Source organism: Meles meles, chromosome 20 (assembly GCF_922984935.1).
Source record: "Meles meles chromosome 20, mMelMel3.1 paternal haplotype, whole genome shotgun sequence".
Lineage (NCBI taxonomy): Eukaryota > Metazoa > Chordata > Mammalia > Carnivora > Mustelidae > Meles > Meles meles.
In genome coordinates, this window is record NC_060085.1 from 42,127,474 (window position 1) to 42,150,829 (window position 23,356).

The window sequence follows — 23,356 nt, forward strand, 5'->3', positions numbered from 1 at the left end:
TAGAAAAAAAAAAGTTTACTGGAGATTTTAATATGTAAAGAAAGCAAGCTAGGAGATGGTTATCAGAAGGTCTTAAAGATACTTAAATCGTGAGGCAACCTCATCTGGTCTGAGATAGAGGCTGGAGGTGGGAACTGACGACTTCCAAGATGAGCAAGCATGAAACCAAAGTAAAAATATCTCTGGTTGACGGAACAAATATTCACCCCAAGCTCAGATCTTCTGATTTGGATATCACAGAACAGAGACAGGCAACTACAGATACCTTCACATTTTATGAATTAGCCTAACAGTTAACCTTCCACAACAAATACAGAACTATCAGGGATATTGGAAGAATGACAAAACCTTTAGGGCGTGAGGTTTAATAGCTGTAAATGAGCAAACCTATCTTTATGATGATGCCAAGACGGGGAATAGCTTCAAAAACAAGGCTAACAACTTAGGAATCACACAGACCTCAAAACAAACATATTGACTCTCAAAGAATGCCAACTCTGTACATTGTGAAATTTTGAACTAATTGGGTATTTTCTTTCTAAATTGGTTCTTCCAGTAAGATCTAAGAGGCCCACAGGGCATTTCACACAACATAAAAATAAACAATATTCAGTAAATGGATGGAGTAATTGTTTCTCAAAAGAAAACCTTCAAATAACCCATGCTTCCCTACAGAGATCCAAAGTGAAAATTTTATACTACTTCAGTATAAATGAAATTGCTTTCTAAGCTTTCTGGGAACATGTTTTGCTGCAAACGGATAGAGCTGAAAATGTAGATAACAATAAGTGTCTCTAAGTCTTGGGACAAAAAGTTAAACAAAGATTTATGAGATTAACATTCAGAAACGTGGGACTCCAGTTTCCTTTGAAACATGCAGAATTTAAATCACTGTGGCATTTTTGACTCCTTGATCGGTTTTACAATATGCCTTTACATATCTCCTTTTATCAGGCTTTCCTTTCATAGTAAAGGAGGTTAATTATTTTACTTAACTCTGTGCAGTCTATGGTTAGTTTGGGATAAGTAAACTTAATTGCTCTAAGCTGCTCGAACGGTCCGTTCTGTAACGCAGTGATGGCGCTGAATTTATGGCTGTAAAGAAAAGCTGTTTGTTCAGAAAGTTGACTGCTATCTAGGCAACACTGACCTGTACTTTACGACACATAACCATCCATAATAACACAATATGTTTTAGAATGGGAACAGTGTGGTCTATTGTGCATGCAAGGCAGGATTTCTGAATATATTGTTTTACCATTGCCTATGTTCTGAATATTACGGTAATTTATTCAACTTGAATTTTAACAAACACGCCGCAACTCGACATTTTCTCAGGAAGCACATCTCAGTGGAGATGAAATCACATGAGATCGTAATGATTAAACTGCTGTATAGAAAATAACAAGGCTATTTTGGACTTCACTTTCTGAGTACATATTCGAAGAGATGGATGCTTACAATTAGCCGTAAGAGAAAAGTACTCACAATGTATATATTACAGGATAAATAATGGCAGTTAAGAAAAGCAAATATAAATTGATGAAAATGCATGAGAAAAGTGTCAGTGAAAAAGAGCACGGAGTGCATGTTTTCGTTTGCAGCTCCCACTCAACCTCAAACGCTTGGTGAAAAGAACTTCTGCCCCTTGAGTTCAACGATAATGTACACACACTCTTTAGGAAGATTATATTCGAATTTTCATTCTTTTAGCTATACCATTTTGGGCTTTTGTCTTATAAATTCAGCAGTGTTAGGTTAGTGATTTATTGGTTGGCAAATCTCCAAGGAAAAGAGAGGCAGAGCAGAGACGATTCAGCAGTTAATTATCCTATTTTTGAGTAAGCACGAAGCTAATACTATGAGGCATTGTTACTTGATTGGGACACATAGATTACATGGAACAGGCATCTGAGGTCCTAGAGAAATGTACTTTTCCCATATCAATTAACATTTCTTCATATTCATAAGAAAAGAATCAACGACAGTAAAGGACATAATCATTACTTTTATAAAAATCTTTCCAAAAGCATGTCTATCATGACAAATAAATCTGGAGTTCAGTTTCTTTTACAACAGTGATGTGATTGTTTTTTCTTCTAAAATGGACTCAAGTCAATAGAACAAAAGGCCCCTAAGAGGGGATTTCCAATTTGAATTATTATATAAAACTACTCATCTAAGTAATTCATGGGGCTGAGGTAATCCATTTGAAACATTTAAATCCTTATATAATGGAGTATCTGCAAAAATGATAAATATTCCTATGTATGAGGGAGTAAACCAAACAAGACAAAAAACAACTCTCTAATACCTCATGTATTTAAAAGAAAACCTCAAAGGGACTAGTTATAAAGGTTCAAAGTGGCGCCATTTTTGACACTATTCTTTCCTGCTTGAGAGAGACAGAGACTCGTAAGTGAAATCAGTGAGAATCACAATGTCAGTTCTACTACTTATAAACTATATATAAAGCTGATTTAAAACTGCTTAAGTGAGCAGTATGGGTTTTTGATATTTTATCGCTGAATCAGACAGACTTTAGTACACTGGCTCAAGTGTACAACCAGGCCCTTCCTGTAAGGGTGAAGTCTCTTACTGCATGGTAAAGAGAACATCAAAATGCATTCATTCTCTATAGGAAGGCAGACACCAAAGAGAAAGGGAAGGATCCTGATGTGGGGCTCCATCTCAGGACTCTGAGATCCCAACCTGAGCCAAAATCAGAGACAGATGCTTAACCAAATGAGGCACCCAGGAGGCCCTGGGCACCACACTTTGAGTAACAGTATTCTCAACTCTGCCTATTGGATTCTCCCTCTTTCAACTTTTATTTGCGAAAAAAGAACAAAAATGATGTTTAGTTCATTCATTCCAGTACTTGCTCTGAGAATATGGTGCAATCCCTTCTTCCAGGACTTCTAGAGCCACTTAGTTTTCTGTCCATCCCTGAGTCAATTTCTGCAACTTATCTAATAAATCTGAGTAATATCCTTGAATTAGTCCTTAGCTACAGTTACCAAACGCTAAAGGATATGAGCAACCACAAATTGGTGGCATGTCTTTTTTCAATACACATTTGTTACCTTAACAAATATGAAGGGTTCAGAAGCAATCTTCCATAAAGGAGGACAAGGTTTTATCACAAACCAAGAGTGGCCCAAAAAACATCTGTCTGGATACTGTGTTCTTGCATGACAGAATGATTCTGGCCCCATTATCCCAATTCCAACATTATTTTCTATTTTAGATATTCATCCATGTATAAGTGGCCATTTATTTCTGCAGTATACAGAGGGATACAGAGTTCTTTGAATATGGGAGAAGTTTGAGAACTCTGTGCATAACAAATACACAGACACACAAAACAATAGTAACAAATGTGATACAAGTCAAGTTGAATCATCTAAGGTTCTGTGGGCTTCAGGCTGGCAACTCCCACTAGCAATTCAACCCGTCCAATGATAACGAAACTGTGTTCGAAAACTTTTTGTTCTGGATATTCCAGTGTTTGCCTTTTTAGATGTACCTTATTAAGATTTTCCCTCATGATGACTGTGTACATTTGGTGACTAGCTCCTTAAAAATTATCTTGTGCAAAAATAGAGTGGTAATGTAAATAGCGAAAACAAACTGGTGGATGCCAGAGGGGAGGGGTATAGAGGGAAGGGCAAAATGGGGAGAGAGGAGTGGGAGGTTCAGGCTTCCAGTTACAGAAGGTTTAAGTCACAGGGGTAAAAGGCATGGCATAAAGAATATAGTAAATGGCATTGTTACAGCATTGTATGGTGAATGATGGTAGCTACGCTTGCGGCCAGAGTAGGGTAACATACAGAATTGTGGAATTACCATGTTGCACTCCTGAAACTAAGGTAACATTGTGTGCCAACTATTACCTCACTTAAAAAAAGAAAGGGTAGTCATGTCACACCCCTCAAGAATGTAGAGTCATGGGCACATGTTCATTCATAACCTTGGGTGGGTCCCAAAATGTTTTCTGAGAAAAATCTCAGGCCTAACAATCTGCACTTTTCTTGTCCTCCCTCCATGCAGAGGCATGATCATTGTCTATTCACACAGGTTCTGGTGAGCGACCACACCTTTAATCAGATGACATATTTATTATTCATAATATTATAAATAAATATTATAATTTAATATTATTTATAATAATATAATTAAATTGATTCAAACTGATCTAATTAATAATTTATTATTATGTTAGATATCATAATATTATTTATTTATAATGTTTGTCAGATGATATTAGTTCAACTGACTCTATAAGCACTGACTCTCTATTTTCACAGCAGCCCCTTCTGTGGATCCTACATTCCTGACACCAGACATAACCTTCAGACAATTTCTCTTTCAAGCTCACTAAAAACATACACTTGAGAAATAATACGCATGGAAAATTAACTAGAAGAATGTGACCTACCTCTTTCTCAAGAGCTTTAAGTCTTAATACTCGAAGTTATGTTTGGATTGCAAAGAATAAGGAAAAAAAACACCTTAATACTCACTGAGAAGTCATTATATTTAAAAAAAAATTTTCAGATTAATCATTTGAGAGAGAATGAGCATGAATGGTGGGGAGGGTCACAGGGAGAGGGAAAAGCAGACTGCCCGCTGAGCAGGGTGCCCAACTCAGGGCTCCATTCCAGGACCCTGAGATCATGGCCTGAGCCAAAAGGCAGATGCTTAACTGACTGAGCCACCCAAGCGCTCCAAGACGTCATTGTATATATTGTAAGAATGTGGACTGTTCAAAACCCTCAGGTTGTTTTTCAGAGTCCATAGTCTCTTATGGTTCGCCTCCCCTCCCCAATGTCCATAGCCCGCTCCCCCTCTCCCAATCCCACCTCCCCCCAGCAACCCCCAGTTTATTTTGTGAGATTAAGAGTCATTTATGGTTTCTCTCCCTCCCAATCCCATCTTGTTTCATAGATTCTTCTCCTCCATGTCCTCATATGGGGTGGGAGGTTGGGGGAATAGGTGGTGGGTAATGGGGAGGGCACGTTTTGCATGGAGCACTGGGTGTTGTGCAAAAAGAATGAATACTGTTACGCTGAAAAAATAAATAAAATGGAAAAAATTAAAAAAAATTAAAAAAAAAGAATGTGGACTGTTAGTACTACATTACTCAATGTTCTCTTCATGACAATCTATTGGATTTGGATATACATATTTGCATTTTTATGCCTAGGGAGAGCTATATATCTCCTCATCAAATGGTTTCATTTCACCTTATGGGCATCAAGGACTGTGTAAGTGGCAGTATTTTTATCTGCGTATTTTTAGCAGAAAGCTCTGAGCCAAAATTGTGCATCTCAAATACATGAATGGATCCAGTGGGTTATGTTTTGCAAACTTCCCTCAGATACTCATCCAACAAGGATTTACTGAGCATGTACTATGGATCATGCTCTACGAGGCAGTAAGGATTCCCTGATAAGAATTGAAGCTGTCCTAATTAATATAACTTACATTCTAGGCAAGTGGAATGCTGGCATCTTTGATTTCTCCAAAATATTTTTCTCCCCAGTGTGTAAATCATGTGTACTTTGATAAACTGTCTCAAGTTCTTTCAGGAATGAAACATGACATGTGTAAATGAAATAAACTAGGACAAATCAAGTTATTAAAATAAGCCTAGAGTAATAAAGAAATAATAAATAATAAATACAGTAGTGTATCAATATTTTTAAGTACTAGAAAAACATATAATTTATATCAAGCTTTAAAATACTACCATTTTCTCAATTAAGTAAGTACTGTGGAAAATAAAGAGCCTAATAAAATCTTAAAGGTAAAGTTAAACACGCCTATTTCTTTAGTATTTGAATGTAAAAGGTCAGGAAATAATTTTTTTCCCAAACAAGATAGATTTTTACATATTCAATCTCAATTACAGATTTCAGGACTTCATACTCACAAAAGGTCAATCATTCACATCTTCTTTTAGAAACTGCTCTAGCAATGAAATCTTCATTAAGATAGAATTTTAAAATATCACAAATAAATCAGGAAGTGGAAAACAGATCAAAGTGCAAAATAATTATTTTTAAGTTTGTTAGGCAGTAAGAAATTTAACTCAGTGTACCAACTCATTAGAACTTATATAACAGATCATAAATTATAAATAACACCTTCCAGCATCAGAATGTGGGAGGCAGCAACCATCACTACTGAAACACATGTTTATTCCCTTTTTTATGGAAGTGCAATGGCACCTCACTTAATCATCCATTCACCCATCCATCCATCCACCTATCTCTACCTCTATTTCTGTTAAAGGTTCAGGGAGGTCAAGAATTAAGGAACTTCTAAAATTTTTAATAAAAAGCCTCAAGTAGAAATTTATTTAGAAAGCCAATTTTTGTATATTTTCAAGAAACTGTTGTGCTAAATTAAATAAGAAAACTATAGGGGTGCCTGGGTGGCTCAGTCAGTTACACCTGACTGTTGATCTCAGCTCAGGTCTTAATCTCAGGGTTGTGAGTTTGGCCCCACACGGGGCTCCATGCTAGGTATGGAGCCTACTTAAAAAAAGATAAAGAAATTAATAGGTATTTTTAAGAAATGGAAACTGCTCAGAAAAGAATGAAATTCACTTCAATAGGTATTTTTTGAGGACTTAAATTGCACTACGTGTTTTGGAAAATAAGAGTAAGAACTAGCCCCTTCCCTTTGAAGACACAATCTAATGGCTGAGGGCATACCTATAGTTCATGTACAATGAACCATAAAATGTGATCATTTGGTAGGAATTTTTTTATAAGTAAGGTACAAATTTATCCAACTCTATCTTCAAAATACATGGTATCTTTTCTTCTCCATTTCACCCACTGTTACCCTAAATCAAGCCTCCAGTCAATCTTGTCCTGCCATCTACAAATTGCTTCCTAACCAGATTTCCACTCTCTTCCTTTCTTTCTTCAACCCTTCTCTCTGTACTTCAGTCATTGTTCTCTTTTAACCAGGTCGTGCCACACATTTGCATTAAGGCCTCCAATGAGTCTTACTCTATCTAAAATAAAATCCAACATTTTTATCATGGTCTTTAAGGATCCTATCTTTGAGACTTCATATTTAATTCACTGGTTTGCTTATTTTTTTCCCCTTAGGCTTTATATTTTGTTCCTCTCCTGATCTATACACATCACACCTCAGTGCCACTGGTTTCCTCCTCATTCTCAAACCAGTTGATCTCATCCCCATCTCTGGCCTTTGTTCTTGTTGGGGTGTCTTCCTGGAAGGCACATCTCCCAATTCCTGGCATGAGGCATTGCTTCTTGCCATTTGGTTTTCTGCTCCAAAGTTACTTCCTTAATGAGGCCTTAAAAAAATTAAATTGTATATAATTATATATATATTTTTTCTTTATGGCTAAAGAAATTATCTTTTTAAAATTATGTACTCTGCCTCTCCCTTCTGCAACTTCTACAAGGATTTTTTCAACTTATCTGTATTTCCCTTCTGTAAATCCCATGAAGAAGGAACAGGACTGTGTCCTGTTCGTGTGATTTCCTCAGAGCCCAGCGCAATGCATGGCATGTGGGAGGTATGCCAGATTGCACTTCACAAAGGTGGCCACAGTTAGATTTCCCATCCTACCTGCTCCCCTAGAATCTTGCTACTCTCTCATCAAGAGGCAGAGTCTAATTTCCTTCCCTGTGAATCTGGTTAGCTTGGGGATTCCTTAATAACAAGTGTAATGCTAGAAAAGTGGGCTGTTGGGTCTTCTGAGCCTAGGCGACTCACCTTCCATCTTGCTACCTTGAATATTTATTCAGGAACCACATTAGCTGCCTTGTAAACATTTCGAATCCCTAGAGACACCATGCTGTGAGGAAGCATAAATTAGCCCACGTGGAGAAACCACATGGAAAGGGCTTGGGGCTGCCAAAGAGAACACACAGGGAACAGCCAGCTCCTGGCTGCTCCGGCTCTAGCCACTACCCGACTACAGTCATGGGAGACAAGCTGAGCTAATACCTAGTACCAACTCATTAGAACTTATGTAACAGATCATAGATTATGATCTCATGGCTGAGCCTTTTCCCAATTTCTGACCCACAAAACAGTGAAACCTAACAAAGTGACTGTTTTTACACCGCTGGCTTTCACAGTGATTTGCTATGCAACAATAGTTAATGGGAAATGTAGATGTTAAATATTTGAGGAATAAATGAATGTTGAAATGAACAAACAAGTATGGAGCAGAGCCTGAGGCGATCAGGATAGATAAGCAAAAGGCTCTCTGAGAACCCAGGGAAGATGGCCTTCTGCACAAACAGTTATAATGCACCGTGTTAGGTGACACAATTAGATTAAGAAACCACACGGGTAAAGCAGAAGAAAGGGCAATGAATCTCGCTCCACTGGGTTTGGGGGAAGTTCCACCATGAGCGACAATAAGCCGGACCTTGAGGGATGAGTTTGGGTTTTCTAGGTTGAGGAGAAAAGATATCCAGCCAGAGGAAATTATAAGAGCAAAAAAGCCAGGATAAAATAAGAATTCTGTCCGTTTCTCCTTTCTCTTAAAATTTGTTCAAAAGGCAATGGTATGTACCCTTGTCCTCTAAGTTGATAGTGTTAAAAGAGTCAATATCCTTACTTTGAGAGAAAGCATCTGATTTTTCCTATCTTAAACACATTATCAGGAAAAAAAAAAAGCAAAGGTAGTATATGATGATAATACAGGTTTCTACAATAGCATTAATATATATATTTTTTTCTTTCAATTTTCAGTAAAAACAGGGATACAGAACATTGATTGGGCTGTAGGTAAGCATGTGTGGAATTTTGCAGCTTGAGTGAGAAATGCTTTATGACCAAACAGATGGGGTATGGGTGAACACACCCAGGAAGTAAAACAACATATACTCTGAGTATGGGTATGAATTAATTACCCAGTTCTAACAAGGAATGGGCTTCAAGTCAATTCCAATGTCCAGCACATCGAAATTCATTAACCAGCTATGCCCTACCAAAATCATGACACTGACAAAATACTTTTTAAAGTGGCCTTACCTTTAATAATTCATAAAAATCAAACTTGAAATATGAGTTTAAGAACCACATGGTCATTTGCAAAATTTAGCTGATATGATTTTTGAAAGCAACAATTCTGGGATGCCTGGGTGGCTTGAGTCCTACACCTGGCTCCTTGTTCAGCGGAGAGCCTACTTCTCCCTCTGCCTCCTGCTTCCCCTGCTTGTGCTCCCTCTCTCTCTCTCTCTGACAAATAAATAAATCAAATCTTAAAAAAGAATAAGAAGAAAGCAGCAATTTCTTGGTGCCTGGGTGACTCAGTCAATTAAGCATCTGACTTTGGCTCAGATCATGATCTCAGGGTCCTGGGACCGGCTGCACTGCGCTCCATGCTCTGCACGGAGCCTGCTTGTCCCTTTCCTTGCTCTGCCCCTCCCCCACTGGTGTTTTCTCTTTCTCTCTCAGATAAATAAAATCTTTCAAAAAAAGAAAACAGCAATTTCTTTAATAACATTTAGGTAAAATTTATTTCTTTTGGGAGGTTGACATAATGGAAAACTCAGCTAAGAGCTGTAAAAAACAAAAGTCTTTACTCACTTTTCTTTTAAACTCAGTCTTGTTACTCCGAAAGTATCTGAGCAACATGATGAAAACAGTTAATACTAAAAGTAGCATGAGCAGAATATCCAAATCCAGAAGCCACTATAAGAAATGCTTCACACACACACCTATTTTTATCTTCGCAGCTCGAGTCCCCTGAGATAAAGAAATGTGAGAGAAATGGAGCAGGGACAGAGTTGGACATCATTTTTCCAAAGGAAACTCTGTCCTTTCTTGACTTGTCAGGGAAGGTTAGTATTTTTGTCCAACCTTTGCTAAGAGTATGTGCCAAGAAAATACCACCTAACAGACTGGCTAACTTTGCAGTAAGACCCCATTTCACAAATAAGAAAATGAGACTCAGAGGTTAAATAATGGGCCTTGCTCCACCTCCATGGTAAGCAAAGTGTCGCGATCCAACCCACACCTTTCTGATTCTGATGCTTTGTTAAAATTAAGTCAAGAAGGAAATCAAACCTACGTTTGGCTTCATCTGACACAGCAAACCATGTCCACAGTACTTAGTATGCTGCATGCCAATAGGCATAAATGATTCATGTCAATAACGACACAAATACCTACACAGAAACTTAGATGGCTGTGGTTAATGGGAGAAGCTCCCTAAGCATGTGCTGGTGGTTGAAGGGTGGGGGATGGCAAACAGGAAGTGGTTAGGATGGCTTCCTGAGAGCCCTATGCCAACCTGAAAGTCTGGATTGCATTGATTCTTCTCTTGATTATCTTCATTGTTAAATACTAGCTTAATCTTCTCATAGGCTACAGGATATGAGGAGCAAATGCACCCTTTTCTCTTTTCTTTACAGCTGGAAGCATGAGAGAAATGGAGGTGGGGGTTAGGGAACCCAGACAGGGAAGGGGGCTGTTCCCTACTCTCTGAGACTGCTGCATACTTACTGAGGTTTCTCAATCTCCCCTTTGATAAAAATGATCAGCCGATGTTCACGTCCTCTGAGAGAGGGGGATGGTGCTCTCTCTGGAAAAGAACTCAGGTCAGGTCTCCTTATTTTCCTGATCATATAGGGACTTTAGTAAAGACACAGTTAGAATAAATAACCCGATTCATCTCTGTCTATGCCGTCCACCATTTTGTTCAGATGGTGTTTTCCCTACTCTTTTGCTCTGTTAGATTTTATAGATCCTTCAGAACACAGCTCCAGGGTTGCGTCCTGTAAGATGCCTCTCTTTCTGTGGAGCTGCTTTCCCAGGTCCCAAGGCTGGGACAGCATCTTTTCTCTGTGTTTCTTACTCATTTCTGGACATCCCCATTTTAGACAAGGGAGCAGTGTCCAGTTTCCTCAGACCAGTACAGTTTATTTGTGTTGTCTTGAAGGTTAATTGCTAGCCGTTCCCCCTTTCCCTTCAAAATATCTCAATTTATAGAATAAATTATATGATCACCATGATCATATAGTCTACCCCATGGCTACCTTTTGCAAACTGTGAATGTACTAGGACTGGGCTCCTTAAGGGCTCTTGCTGTTTTGTATTCATCTGTGTATTCCCAGTGCTGGGCACGGCTCCCACTGCTGAATAAAGACAAAATAAGTGGACAGGATGAGTATCTTCTCTGTAGAGGGAGCAAGGATGTCAATCTCTATTCAACTAATATCCAAGTCCTAAAAGGGGCAATACTACACACATTAAATAAAATTCTCCTTTGATCTTCTAAGTTCATCGTTTCAAGATTAATTTGGACCTAAAAGTACAGGGATAAAGAATTACCCAAGATCTTAGCTGTTTGCCCAAGGGTAGATTAACTGAAATGCTCTGAGCTTCTATACCTGTTGGGTAGCTGTGCGGTAACAGCTGTTTTGATGGCAGACGGAGGATGACAGGGAAGATAACAGAATCCAGTTCTTTGGGTGAAAGGGGGCAAAAGAAGGCAGACAGAGAAGGGAGCAGCATTTTGAACACTATGAAACCACAACAACAACAAAGCCAGGCTCAACTGTATTAGACAGAGAGGAGCCAAGAAATGTGGGGGGAAATGGGGAAGGAATAAAGACAGAAACTTTGGCAAAGGAATCCTCGCTCTTCATCTAATAGCTTGAGACAAGAGGCAGTGCCATCTAACAGATTTGCTGGATAGTCACATCGCTCCTAGACACATCTTTACAGAGCAAGACTGTAGTGACTCGTGGTAGCAGTGGTGGAAATGCCAAGTGGTTCTTGCTCTGACAGAATTCTTCTGGTTACTGGCAAAAGTTTCAATTCTGCTTCTCAGTGCTGTCATGGAATTAGCTGACGTTTCACAGAAGGCAAAAGGGACCTGTTAGGAGCATTTCTTGAGCCCTTCAATTTCCCTGTGAAGCTACTCATGAATTCGGGATGAAGCTAATGTAAGATGGCATGTGAATTTTTGCTTAAATAATAAAATATAATTTATTTATGGTGTGATTCACCCTTTTTGGTATGCAGTTCTGTTAGTTTTAATAAGTTAATGTGGTCATGCAGCCACTGTTATGGTCAAGATCTAGAACAAATCCCTCACGCCTAAAAGTTCCCCATGTCCTTAAATAGTCAGCCCCTCCAGCCACTCTGGCAACAGTGATCACTATTTTCTGTCCCAAAAGCTGTGCTTTTTTCAGCAGTCATATAAATGGATTGATACAGAATATAATTCTTACTGCATTTTCAAAGCCAGTTTCTTAACTATATGTAAAAAGCATGTTAAGAATTGGTTAATACATTTTAAAAGTATTGTGTGGATTATGGGTATTAATATTTGGAAAAAATCTTTACTATTTCTTTCCTTAAAAAGCATTTAAATTTCTATAATATTAAATGCTGCCGAGAACATCTGAAACAATTTTAATGTGTTTAATTAGAAGTAATGGGCCATTCTTTGATTCTTTCAAATTGAGGCTATTGCAATAAAATATTTACTATTATAAGTAATACCATTCAACTGAAAGCCCCATTTTTAAAAATAATTGGCTAATGCATTGTAAGTACCACTAAGTGATAGAGAAAAGCTAAACATTCTTTAAAATATGCCAACTGGCTATTTCCTCTTGAATACCATGCCTGCTTGCATTCTCTAGAGTCTTTTCCAATTTTACTTTGCTTAAAGGAGAAAAAAAAATCCTATTTCAATTCCAGCCTTTTTTTGAAAATATGTGGATTATAAGCAAATGAATGAATGAATTAAAAAAAAACACTAAAACACTGACAGCTGGAGTACTACCACTGAACATTCAACGGGGCAGGGCATTTCTGTTTATATTAAGAAAACCTGTTTCTTGCAAGGGGGGGAAAAAGCACAACAACTTTTCTCAGCAGTGGATGATACAAATACAAAACAAAAAGAAAAAGCAAACAATAATAGCAACTTTGCTCCACATAGATGCTAGTAATTTCAAAGATTAGAATATTTGCACACTAGGTGACTTAATATTGACCTTTACTTAGTAAATTGATTACTTACAAATTAAGACTGTCTGCCATTTATCTGAGACTATAAAAACAGGCTTCCTATACCCCATAACTTTAGTTTCCATAAGCTTCAGAGATAAGGTGTTGACCCTTTACCATTTAGTGCTACATACCTTCCAATACGATTCTATTCAGTGCCACGGTTTCAGCTAAGATGTCATGCTCAGAACACCTAAATGTCTATCTGTTGCTCAAGCCTTTCTCCTGAATTCCAAAGTCATTTGGTCAACCCCTGTATGCTCATATATTCAGCCGGTTTTCAATAAACATTTCAAATACCAACAATCCCAAATAGCACTTATATTTGTGCTTACTCTGTTCTTTCTGTAATGTTGCTTGTCTCACTGAATAGGTCTACTGTGCTCCCTGATGTCTAAGGTGGAAATTTAGGATTTAGCCTTGACTCTTTGTTTCTTCAGATCATTAATCTAATGAACTCCTGGGTCCTATGAACTTAACCCCTTCTCTAATTCCTCAGTACTTCTCTCCCTTCTCATTGCCATTTCTTTACTTCAGCCTACCATACTCTCTTGTTCAGATCGGTGAATTTTTACTGATTGAAATTCTTGCCTCAAGTCTTTCTGCCACTCCAATCCATGTTCCCCATTGCCCCCATTGTGATCTTCTTCCAAAGAACATACCAAAATTAAATTTGATCTTCTAATTCTGCTACTTTGATTTTACTCTGTTGCTCCTCAGTGCCTGTGGAATAAAGCCTAGGCTTCTTGATCTGGATTCCATGTCCTTCCCAGTAAGATCCCTGCTCACATCTGCAGCCCTGCTGTCTGCATCCACCCTCACAAGGCACCTTACACTTGAAGTAACCTGAAGCTACTCAAGTTCATAAGCCACCCTTTGCTCTGGGCCTTTCCACATCCTCTTCCTCTGCCTGAAGTGTTCTTCTTCAGTAAACTCTAGTCACCTTTCAATTCTTTTTGTACAGATGACATTCCCCAGAAAACCTGCCCGGATCCCTAATCTGTAGATGGGGACTTCTCTGGTAATCACGGAATATACTGTAGTTTCCCAGTCGAATTTTACTGTAACTGCTCTGTGTTGCTAATCTTTATATCCAGGGACTTGTCTGATAAAAAATTAAATATCTGGTGCCTAGCACAGAGTAGGTACTCAAAATATTTTCCAACGAATGAATGAGCACTTGCTTTTGAGACCTCAGGAATCATTACTGATTCCTGATTATAAGATCTTATCTATTCAGAGCAGCTTTTCTAAGACCTCTACTGGGAGGTAATTCCCCTATTACCTTAGCTTGAAATGCTCTCTGGACCTCAAGCAGGAACACTGATTTCTTCAAAACTATTCTGTAATTTAGGTGACTCACTGACTTAGATCCCCACTACTATCGCTGATGCATTAATTACAAAGCTGGTATGGTGCTGATATAAAAACTTACAAACCGGGTTGATTATAATTGTTCAAATGTATTGTGTGATTTACATAGTAGACCTATTTATCAGCTTATACATTTTTAGGACATCTTAAACCCTTAGACTTTTTTCCCCCAATTTAACATTACTTTTTTTCTGATTTAGGCTTTACATAATAAAGAACATGCATTTGTTGGCTTAATCAAGTTTATTTGCCACCAGCATTCCCTACACTAGGGTGGAGAAAGCTTTCCTCGCTACAAGTTTCTCATTCATGGACAAACCAAGTTCATATAAAAAACAAAAACAAACCTAAAAAGCTAACATATTTAAAATCTTGCCATAAATACCCTACCAAAATTTTGTCTTCTCTTACAGTTTCAAATGTGCCAATAAATTCATCTGTTCCCCAAATTTGATTTGAATCTACATGTTTTAAGTTGACTGAACCACCACAATAAATCTATCATTTAAAGTGCTTCCCCAGTTTGGTGTAAGACTGCCGACCAAGTCAAGAGGGACAGACATGGGGCTTTCGCTGCCAAGTGATGGCCAAGACCCACTCTGATTTCACATGAACTTGGAGAAGATTCAAAAGTACAACTTGTGCAATAATTGCCTCTAACAGCCTTTTCCCTAAGCTTCAAGCCTCTAGCTCATTAGTGCTTTTGCTGTCCAAAGAGATAAAAGCAAAATCCAAACCACCAGACTTCGTGCTATGTACTGAATGTTTGGGTCTCCTCAAAATTCATAAGTAAAACCGTAATCCCCAGTGTGATGCTATTAGGAAGTTGGGCCTTTGGGAGTGATTAGGTCATGAGCAGAGGCGGGGTGGGGGGGGTGATTCATGAATGGGATTAGTGCCTTTTTGAGACCCCTGAGAGCCTCCCTTGCATTTAAGTTTGGCCTGGGAACTAATTTCTATCCAGTAGGGCATAAAAGAAATTATTGTATGGAACTTCTGGGAAGTTCCTAAAAAGGGAAAGAAGTATATCCTGATTTCTATCTTCCTCATTCCTGTTACTGGGAGATAACACTGAGAAGTTAAAGCCCAGGGAGTCATCTTGATTCAGGATATGAAGACAGTGGAGCAGCATGATAGAAGGAGTCTGTGTCCCTGAACACTCTGGATTCCAGGCAGTCCTAACAGCCTACCTTTAGAGACATGAATCAGTTAATGAGCCACCCAACTAAAAAGCAAAAAACTTCTATCTTTCTCAGCCACTGTTATTTTCAACATTTTATTAGAAATATATCTTTATTCTTACTCATCAGTGTCTCTGCAAATATCAGACATTAGGCTAAATGCTCACTTTAGAGCAACTATGTAAGGCAGGAATTATGACCTCTTTCATGAATGAGGAAAATAAGACTCAAATGTGTTACATAAGGGACCTAATGGCACCAAGGTAGAAAGTGGCTAAGTCAGAAACCCCAGACGAGATTCCAGAATTTATACTTCTTTTTCCTGTATTACCCCATTACTCTATAATGTGGGAGTAAATCCCTCCTTGTGTGCCTGTAGCTAAAACTCTTAATCTTCTTATCCACTTTCGAAATTAAGATTAAAAACCTCTGCCTCCTATAGGCACTACTGTGAGGACAAGTGGGTTTATTATTGTGGAAAGCACTGAAGTCCTTGGGATTTAACCACTATTTAATGTATGTAAACAGTTAAAACTATTTAAAACTTTTTGAACACAAAAAGTCAGCAGTTATAGAAGACTTCACTTCCAGTAGAGCCACAATTAACCAATGTGTGCCACAAGCCTACCTTTGTTTCAACTGGTTTACAAAATTAAACCCCAAATCACTAATTAACTTCCTGTTCCAGAAATCCATTCTGTGAGGCCCAACATTTAGCTGGATTGTGTTTAACCACTCAGCTCACAACTCTGCCTCGTCATCCTGCTGTGGCTGTCTTTTAATGGAAGTGTCTCCCATTAAATATGGGAGGAACAGCAAGTGGTGCTGTCATACCAACTCACACAAATACCTTGGTAGAGGCTCAACCCACAGAGCTACCCAGGCACCGCAGGTTGTGGTCTCGGGGTCCTGGGATCGGGCCCTGTGAAGGGCTCTCTGTTTGGTGGGGGGCCTGCTTCCCCCACTCCCTCTCTGCCTGCCTCTCTGCCTACTTGGGATCTCTGTCAAATAAATAAATAAAATCTTTTTTTAAAAAAATACCTTGGTGTCTTGGTAATATACAAGCAGTTCAACTTGGTTGTCTGCAATAAGATGCTATAATTTTGAAAAAGGAAATCCACGTTTCTTGGCCTAGGGTTTAATTGTTTGTGTTCCCTCATCTCCAGAAAGAGTAATTTGGACTCCATGACTGCAAAGGGTAAGACCACCTCAAAAATTCTGGACTCCCTATATAAAATGTGGCAGGGAAAATGCTTAGCGGTTATGTCTAGAGTCAGACTCGGATTAAAAGCCTGGCTATGTGACTTGAGGCAAATTATATTATCAAAGTTCTGTTTTTCTCATTAGTAAAATGGAGAGGGTAATATGATCTACAATACATCATAGAGTTCCAGGGATGTTTAAAAGAGATAATGATAATGTAGATGATGTAGACTTCTGCATCAGTTTCCTCCTGCTTCTATAATAAATTACTGTAAGTTTAGTAAGTTGGCCTAAAATAACACAGGTTTATTATTATATAGTTCTGGAAATCAGAAGTCCAGTACAGGTATCACTGGACCAAAATCAAGGTACCGCCTGGGCTATGTTCCTTGGGAGGGTTCCTTCCTTGGGAAGGTTCAGAATTAGTAAATGCTCCTTGAGGTTGCTGATAGAATTCAGTTCACTGTGGCTATGGGGCTAAGATCCTGCTTTCCTTACTGGCTGTCAACTGAGGGCTGTTCCCACCTTAGAAAGTCATCTAAAATCCTTCGCTCGTGGCTCCCTTCCACCATCTTCAAAGCCAGAAATAGCAAATGAAGTCCCTCTGAAGTTTGAAATGTCTCCTGCCTCATCCTTAATTGTCATACAGCTCTGACAAATGCTTCTGCCATCCTCTTTCCCTTACAAGTGTTCAGATGGTTACTGGGAACCTAGCCACATAATCCAGGATCATCTCCCTATCTTAAAGTCATCTGCTTAGTAACTTTAATTTCATCTTCAACTTGAATTGTTTTCATTTGTCATGTATGTAACATAATCATGGGTTTACAGGATAAGGACATGGATGCCTTTGGGGTCAAGACCCTATTTATCACAAGCTCTGAGCATAATACTTGGCACGTCGTTAAGTGCTCAATAAATAATAATAGCTAGTATTTATGTTTACTCATCACCACATAGTGACCTAAGGGCTGTAGGGATATTTATATAGTTCATCTGGCTAACGATCCCCTTAACACACTAATATCTTCATACACATCAAAAATGAGAAAACGACAGGTTTCTCAAACGCCTGGGTGGCACGGTCAGTTAAGGGGTCAGCTCTTGATTTCTGCTCAGGTGGTCATCTCAGGGTCCTTGGATGGAGCCCCAAATCAGGCTCCATGGTCAGTGGGGAGTCTGCTTGAGGATTCTCTCTCCCCATCTCCTGCTGCCCCTCCCCCCACTTGTGTTCTTTCTCTCTAGAACAAATAAATAAATTAATTTAAAAAAAATAAGAAAAGGAGTCAAGGAAATAAAACTTTTCATTGTGTAAGTAAAAGTAAAAGGCAAAATGAATTGAACCCAGGCAGTCTGCGTCTATAGGCAGAACCTGTAAGCCTCATTCTTCCTCCTCATTTTAAATGTTATTATGACAATCAGGAAACCAAGAAAGCCTTTGCTTAAACTAATACCAGGAATGCTAAATTATTTCAGTATAAAGCTACAGCAACATTGGTATTTATTTGGCATATGCTCTCATTATATCTTCTCTTTTTTGTCTAGGATATGGGCTCACCTGGGTCCGGGACTGAAATTTCATCATTCTATTTTGAGTCTAACCAGGTGGCTGAGAAGGGAAATCTTTGCTAAAATAAGGTATTCTGTATGGGAAGAAGACAGATGGTATATCTATCTCTTTTTAGATTTCAAAAATTGGGGTGCCCTGGTGGCACAGTCAGTTAAACACCTGCCTTCAGCTCAGGTCACGATCTCAGGGTCCTGGGATGGAGCCCCACGTTGGGCTCCCTGCTCAGCGGGGAGTCTGCTTCTCCCTCTCCCTCTGCCCCTCTCTTCACTCAGGCTCTTTCTCTATCTCGCTGTCTCTCTCAAATAAATAAATAAAATCTTTAAAAATATAGGTTTCAAAAATTGCTTACTACCTTCAGAGAGTATTACAGAACCAAAAACACTACCGTCTTCATTCTTCAACAACTTGTATTCTACTAGTTTCATACTGAAAATCTAGTTTGACACACCAGGGAAAGTAAGAAGAAAGCAAATCACCATTACTTTGGACAACAAAATACCTTTCATTCTCCTGCACGATCACGTCTCCTTTCTTCCATGAACAGAGTGGTTTGGGGGAGGCTCTAGGTTTACAGTCCAAGCTGACCATGCTGCCCACTTGTACCTGAATCAGCTTTTTCATTGGCATCTTTGAAAAATCTGGAGCAGAAGCTGAAAGGCAAGAAAGATGAGAGAATGATAATTTATTATTTATTAAATAAATTAGAATTTAATATTTTAAAATTCCTGGAAGTTCCAAGGTTGAATTTATAACCACTTTGAAAGTTTCCCAACACACAGATGTCAGTACTTGATTTACTTAATTGACTGGGCACCACTCACAGGATTTTGGGGCATAAAAACTAATTCCTACTACTGTGTTTTCTAGGAAGTTCTAAATCTTGGGATGACTACCTTACATAGGAATTTTTGAAGTTTATTGTGAAGTTTTTTTTTTTTTTAAGACTTTTTAAAAAAAATCACGAGAGACAGAGCAAGAGAGAAAGAGAGAGGCAGAGAGAGAAGCAGACTTCCCATAGAGCAGGGAGCTTGACATGGGACTCCATCCCAGGCCCCTGGGGTCATGACCTGAGCTAAAGGCAGACATCTAACTGACTGAGCCACCCAAGCCCCCAGTTTACTGTGAAGTTTTAAAATAGCTCAATCGGGAGCTATTAGAAAGACATTTATCACAGAAAGTTCTTGAAAGTTAGTTCTATCAGACAACAATAGAGTCAGTCTCTCCTGTGATTTCTGAGACTCAGCTCGTGGCACGGTGTCTGGCACTCAGTAGGTGCTCAGTAAATGTCTGTAGAATGAAGGCTGAATACGGAATTATTATTCTTTTGCATAAAAATTATCAAGATCTATTATAAAATTTTTCATGGTTAGGTTTAACTTCTTTGTTGGAAAAATATATAATAGGAATTACTACATTAATGTTACAGTATCCCATTAAACATAAAAATATGTAGAGAACCTTATATATGCTAATAATGCACACAGTGCTGATCCTGAAACAATACCTGAACATGCAAGATACATAATAATGTATCGTTTGAATGAAATGATACTTTTCCCAGAAAATCAGCCTTCCTTTTATTGCAAATGTGAAAAAAGTACATTTCTCCTAATGTCTAATGCTCTGGAGGAAAATTCCAGTGAATACAATGTATTTTTTTTTTTTTTTTGGTAAGTGGAGATCATATAGCAAATTATATTATGTAGTTACACATTAGATTGTGGATAAAGAAGATATGTTACCCAGAGGTTGTTGGCCATAAAACTTAAGATCTTAAAATAGTAGCTTTGACTAAAAAAAGCCCTTTATATTGAATGAATTATAATACATTTTTTAAACTTTTTAAAAAAGATTTTATGCATTTACTTGAGAGAGAGAGAACAAGCAGGGGGAAATTCAGAGCAAAGCCGTGCTTCTTCCATTAGACCGATTATAGTCATGAAAACTGAATGTGTTGGGGAGCACCATGTAGACCCTGGTGATGGTGATGATGCTTGAGCCCAGGGTCATGTTCTGCTCCGATCCAAATCTGTACTTTCATTACATGAAGCAATAAATTTCACTTCTTTCTCTCTTATGTGTCTCATGCTATGCTATGCTCTCATTATTCTGGTTGATTTTGGGCATTTACCACTTACAAAGTGTTTTTCTGGATAATTGCCCTAAACATGATATAACATTTTCTACCCTTTCATATACTTAAAGTGCAAGAAGAAGAAAATAATTCAGAACTTCAAATATCAGAGCCTGGTATGCCCAATGTTGGATGCTTTGAGCAGGGTCTCTAAAAACAAAAAGCAACTCCTTGTGGAGCAATAAAATATTGTTTTGAATTCTGTTTACTTTTCTGGCCCGGCAACAGAAAACACCAAGTTCACTTACTCTCTTAAAAGGCATTGGTTAGTTAGTTTTTTTTTTTTTTTAAAGATTTTTATTTATTTATTTGACAGACAGAGATCACAAGTAGGCAGAGAGGCAGGCAGAGAGAGAGAGAGGAAGAAGCAGGCTCTCCGCTGAGCAGAGAGCTCAATGTGAGGCTCCATCCCAGGACCCTGATATCATGACCTGAGCCGAAGGCAGCGGCTTAACCCACTGAGCCACCCAGGTGCCCCCATTGGTTAGTTTGTAATATCAGAGTTGGATAAGGATGTTTGAGGTCAACACTGTTTCATTACCATTGCACTATTTCAACCTTTGAGTCTTATTCAGGCCAAAATTGCTGCTTTTCCTTAGAAATCATAAAAAAATTCCCTGATTAAAAATCTTGAATGATATTATTACAAGACTGTAGATCTACAGGAATATAATAGGAGAAGTAAATATTTCTGGTTCCAGTGAAAATGGAGGATTTAAGAAAAAAATATGACAAGAGCAGCTTAGTCTTACCTACAACCTTAAGTTCAGCACTGGAATAGACGAGACCGTGTTTATTTTCTGCGATGCACTGGAACATGCCAGAATCAGTCACGTTTAGGTTCGATATTGTAAGGGCACCATTTTCTATCTGTATTCTCTCCTAGATGATAACAAAAATCTCTTGCATATAAATGTATATATCATTTTAAACAAAAAATGAAAACCACTATTCTTTCAATCATACACAAACCTCCCTCATTTCCTTCAGAGTTTAGGCAATTTGACCTGAAATGGTGACATTTCCTTATTTGAAAATCTTAGACTGATTTAACATAACAGCCACAATTAGAAATATTAATAAATACCCTTCAGTCCAAATGTCTATCAGTAAAATAAATAACAAAGCAAGAGGTAAAATACTGTGGGCATTTAGTTTTCCCTATGGTTAAAGCTGCAGGCTTTAAAAAAAATGTATCAATGCTTCTATCCCGTCAACTGGAAAGGTTTTCACCATTTTTATAATCATGCAAATTAAAGACATTATAAATTCTGTACATCAGAAAAGGTTCCAGAAAATACATTTCTGAGGGGTGTGTAGGTATTATGACAGGTTATATATAGAAATTTGAAGGAACCTAATTGACTTAGTACACAATTTTTTAAAAGAACAGAAATTCCATGGCTTAAGAAAGAAATTGATTGAGAAAATAAGTACTCATGTAAGAAGGTAACCACGTAACAACACATTTTGTCTCCAGAGGCCATACCAAGTTGTCATACATGGAAAAAGAAATTATATTCCACATTTGATTAAAGTCAGGTCTTCTCTAGTTTCAAAAGCAAAAAAAAAAAAAAAGTTATCAGTTTTAGACAAAAATCCTAAAATCATCTTTTTCTGATGAAATTCATTTGTTGGAAACGTTTCCTTCTTGGCGGACTGGGTACTTGATTTTATAGATATCCCCCCTTTACTCCTTTTTAGGTGCAAATGAATGTGTGCAAACTCAAGAGTTGACTTTGGCACTAGGTAGGAGGAAGGCATTTATTCAAAACAAAATGAAGGGAAGAAGGATTAACCAGCCTCATTACCTTACCTCAAGCACAAGGGCTTCTCCATTTTTCAACCATCGGTAGGAGGGTTTGGGCTTACCACTTGCCCGGCATTCCCAAAAAAGATTGTCTTCCACTGCTATTTCTACATCTTTTATGAGCTGGACCCAATGAGGCTTTGCTGCAAGGAAAAAAAAAATCAAACCACCCAGCAAATAAAAAGTAAATACTTTCTACAAATGGATATAAACACTGTGAACAATGGATTAATATGAGCATAGTGGCTAAAATTATATTTAATACCCTATTTACTAAGTGGATATGGGAAACATTTCTAGATTTGAGAATGAATGTTGCAATCTGTCACTTCCTAAGCCAAACTCATTATGCCTTCTCTGTTTTCAAAATTCTGGGCACTGTGTTATGTTCTTTTCATTCTTTCTTTCTTTTTTTTTTTTAAAGAGGGAGAGAGCTGGGGGGGTAGGTGGGAGCAGCAGAGGGAGAGAGAGAGAATCTGAGAATCTTAAGCAGGCTCCATACCCAGCATGGAGCCTGAGGCTGGGCTTGATCTCATGACCTTGAGATATGACCTGAGCCAAAAACAAGAGTCAGAGGATAAATGGGGTGGGCCACCCAGGTGCCCCAGCACTGTATTATATAATTCAGATGTGTATTAGTAGCTGGTAATGCAGGTACACAAAACAGACTGCTTTCCAAGTGCATTTGTGAATCATAAGGTCACAATTGATGACAACTTAATACATGAATGACAGCAGATACTAGTCTTAATTATGCACTAAAAATTAACATCCGTAGAAGGGAAACTTTGAGAGCGGAGGAAAAAAACATTTCCCTCAAGTTAGAAATAACTTTTAATTAAATACAAGCCAATGAGCATCTTATGAACCTCTGTGTGAATTAAAATGAAGGCAGAGAAAGATGGATAAATTGGTTCAATTTGAATCATATGATTTTTTATGAAAAAGAAGTTGCTCATGCAACCTTAAATTATGTATGCAAATCAGCAGCATCAAGTGGATTTATCATTTTCTCTTACATTTTAGAAGATATTTGGAAAATTCTTTTT

At 38.1% G+C, this 23,356-nt stretch overlaps 1 protein-coding gene across 1 annotated transcript in view; it reads right to left on the minus strand.

Moving 5' to 3' along the window:
- The window catches only part of CNTN3 (contactin 3), a 349,115-nt gene that overhangs the window by 82,172 nt on the left and 243,587 nt on the right, over window positions 1-23,356 (minus strand). The window contains exons 9-11 of the mRNA XM_045992376.1: window positions 22,314-22,450; window positions 21,250-21,379; window positions 18,863-19,013 (exon numbers count right to left, since the gene is read on the minus strand). Coding sequence (XP_045848332.1) covers window positions 18,863-19,013; window positions 21,250-21,379; window positions 22,314-22,450 — 418 coding nt within the window. The remainder of the gene's footprint in view (window positions 1-18,862; window positions 19,014-21,249; window positions 21,380-22,313; window positions 22,451-23,356) is intronic.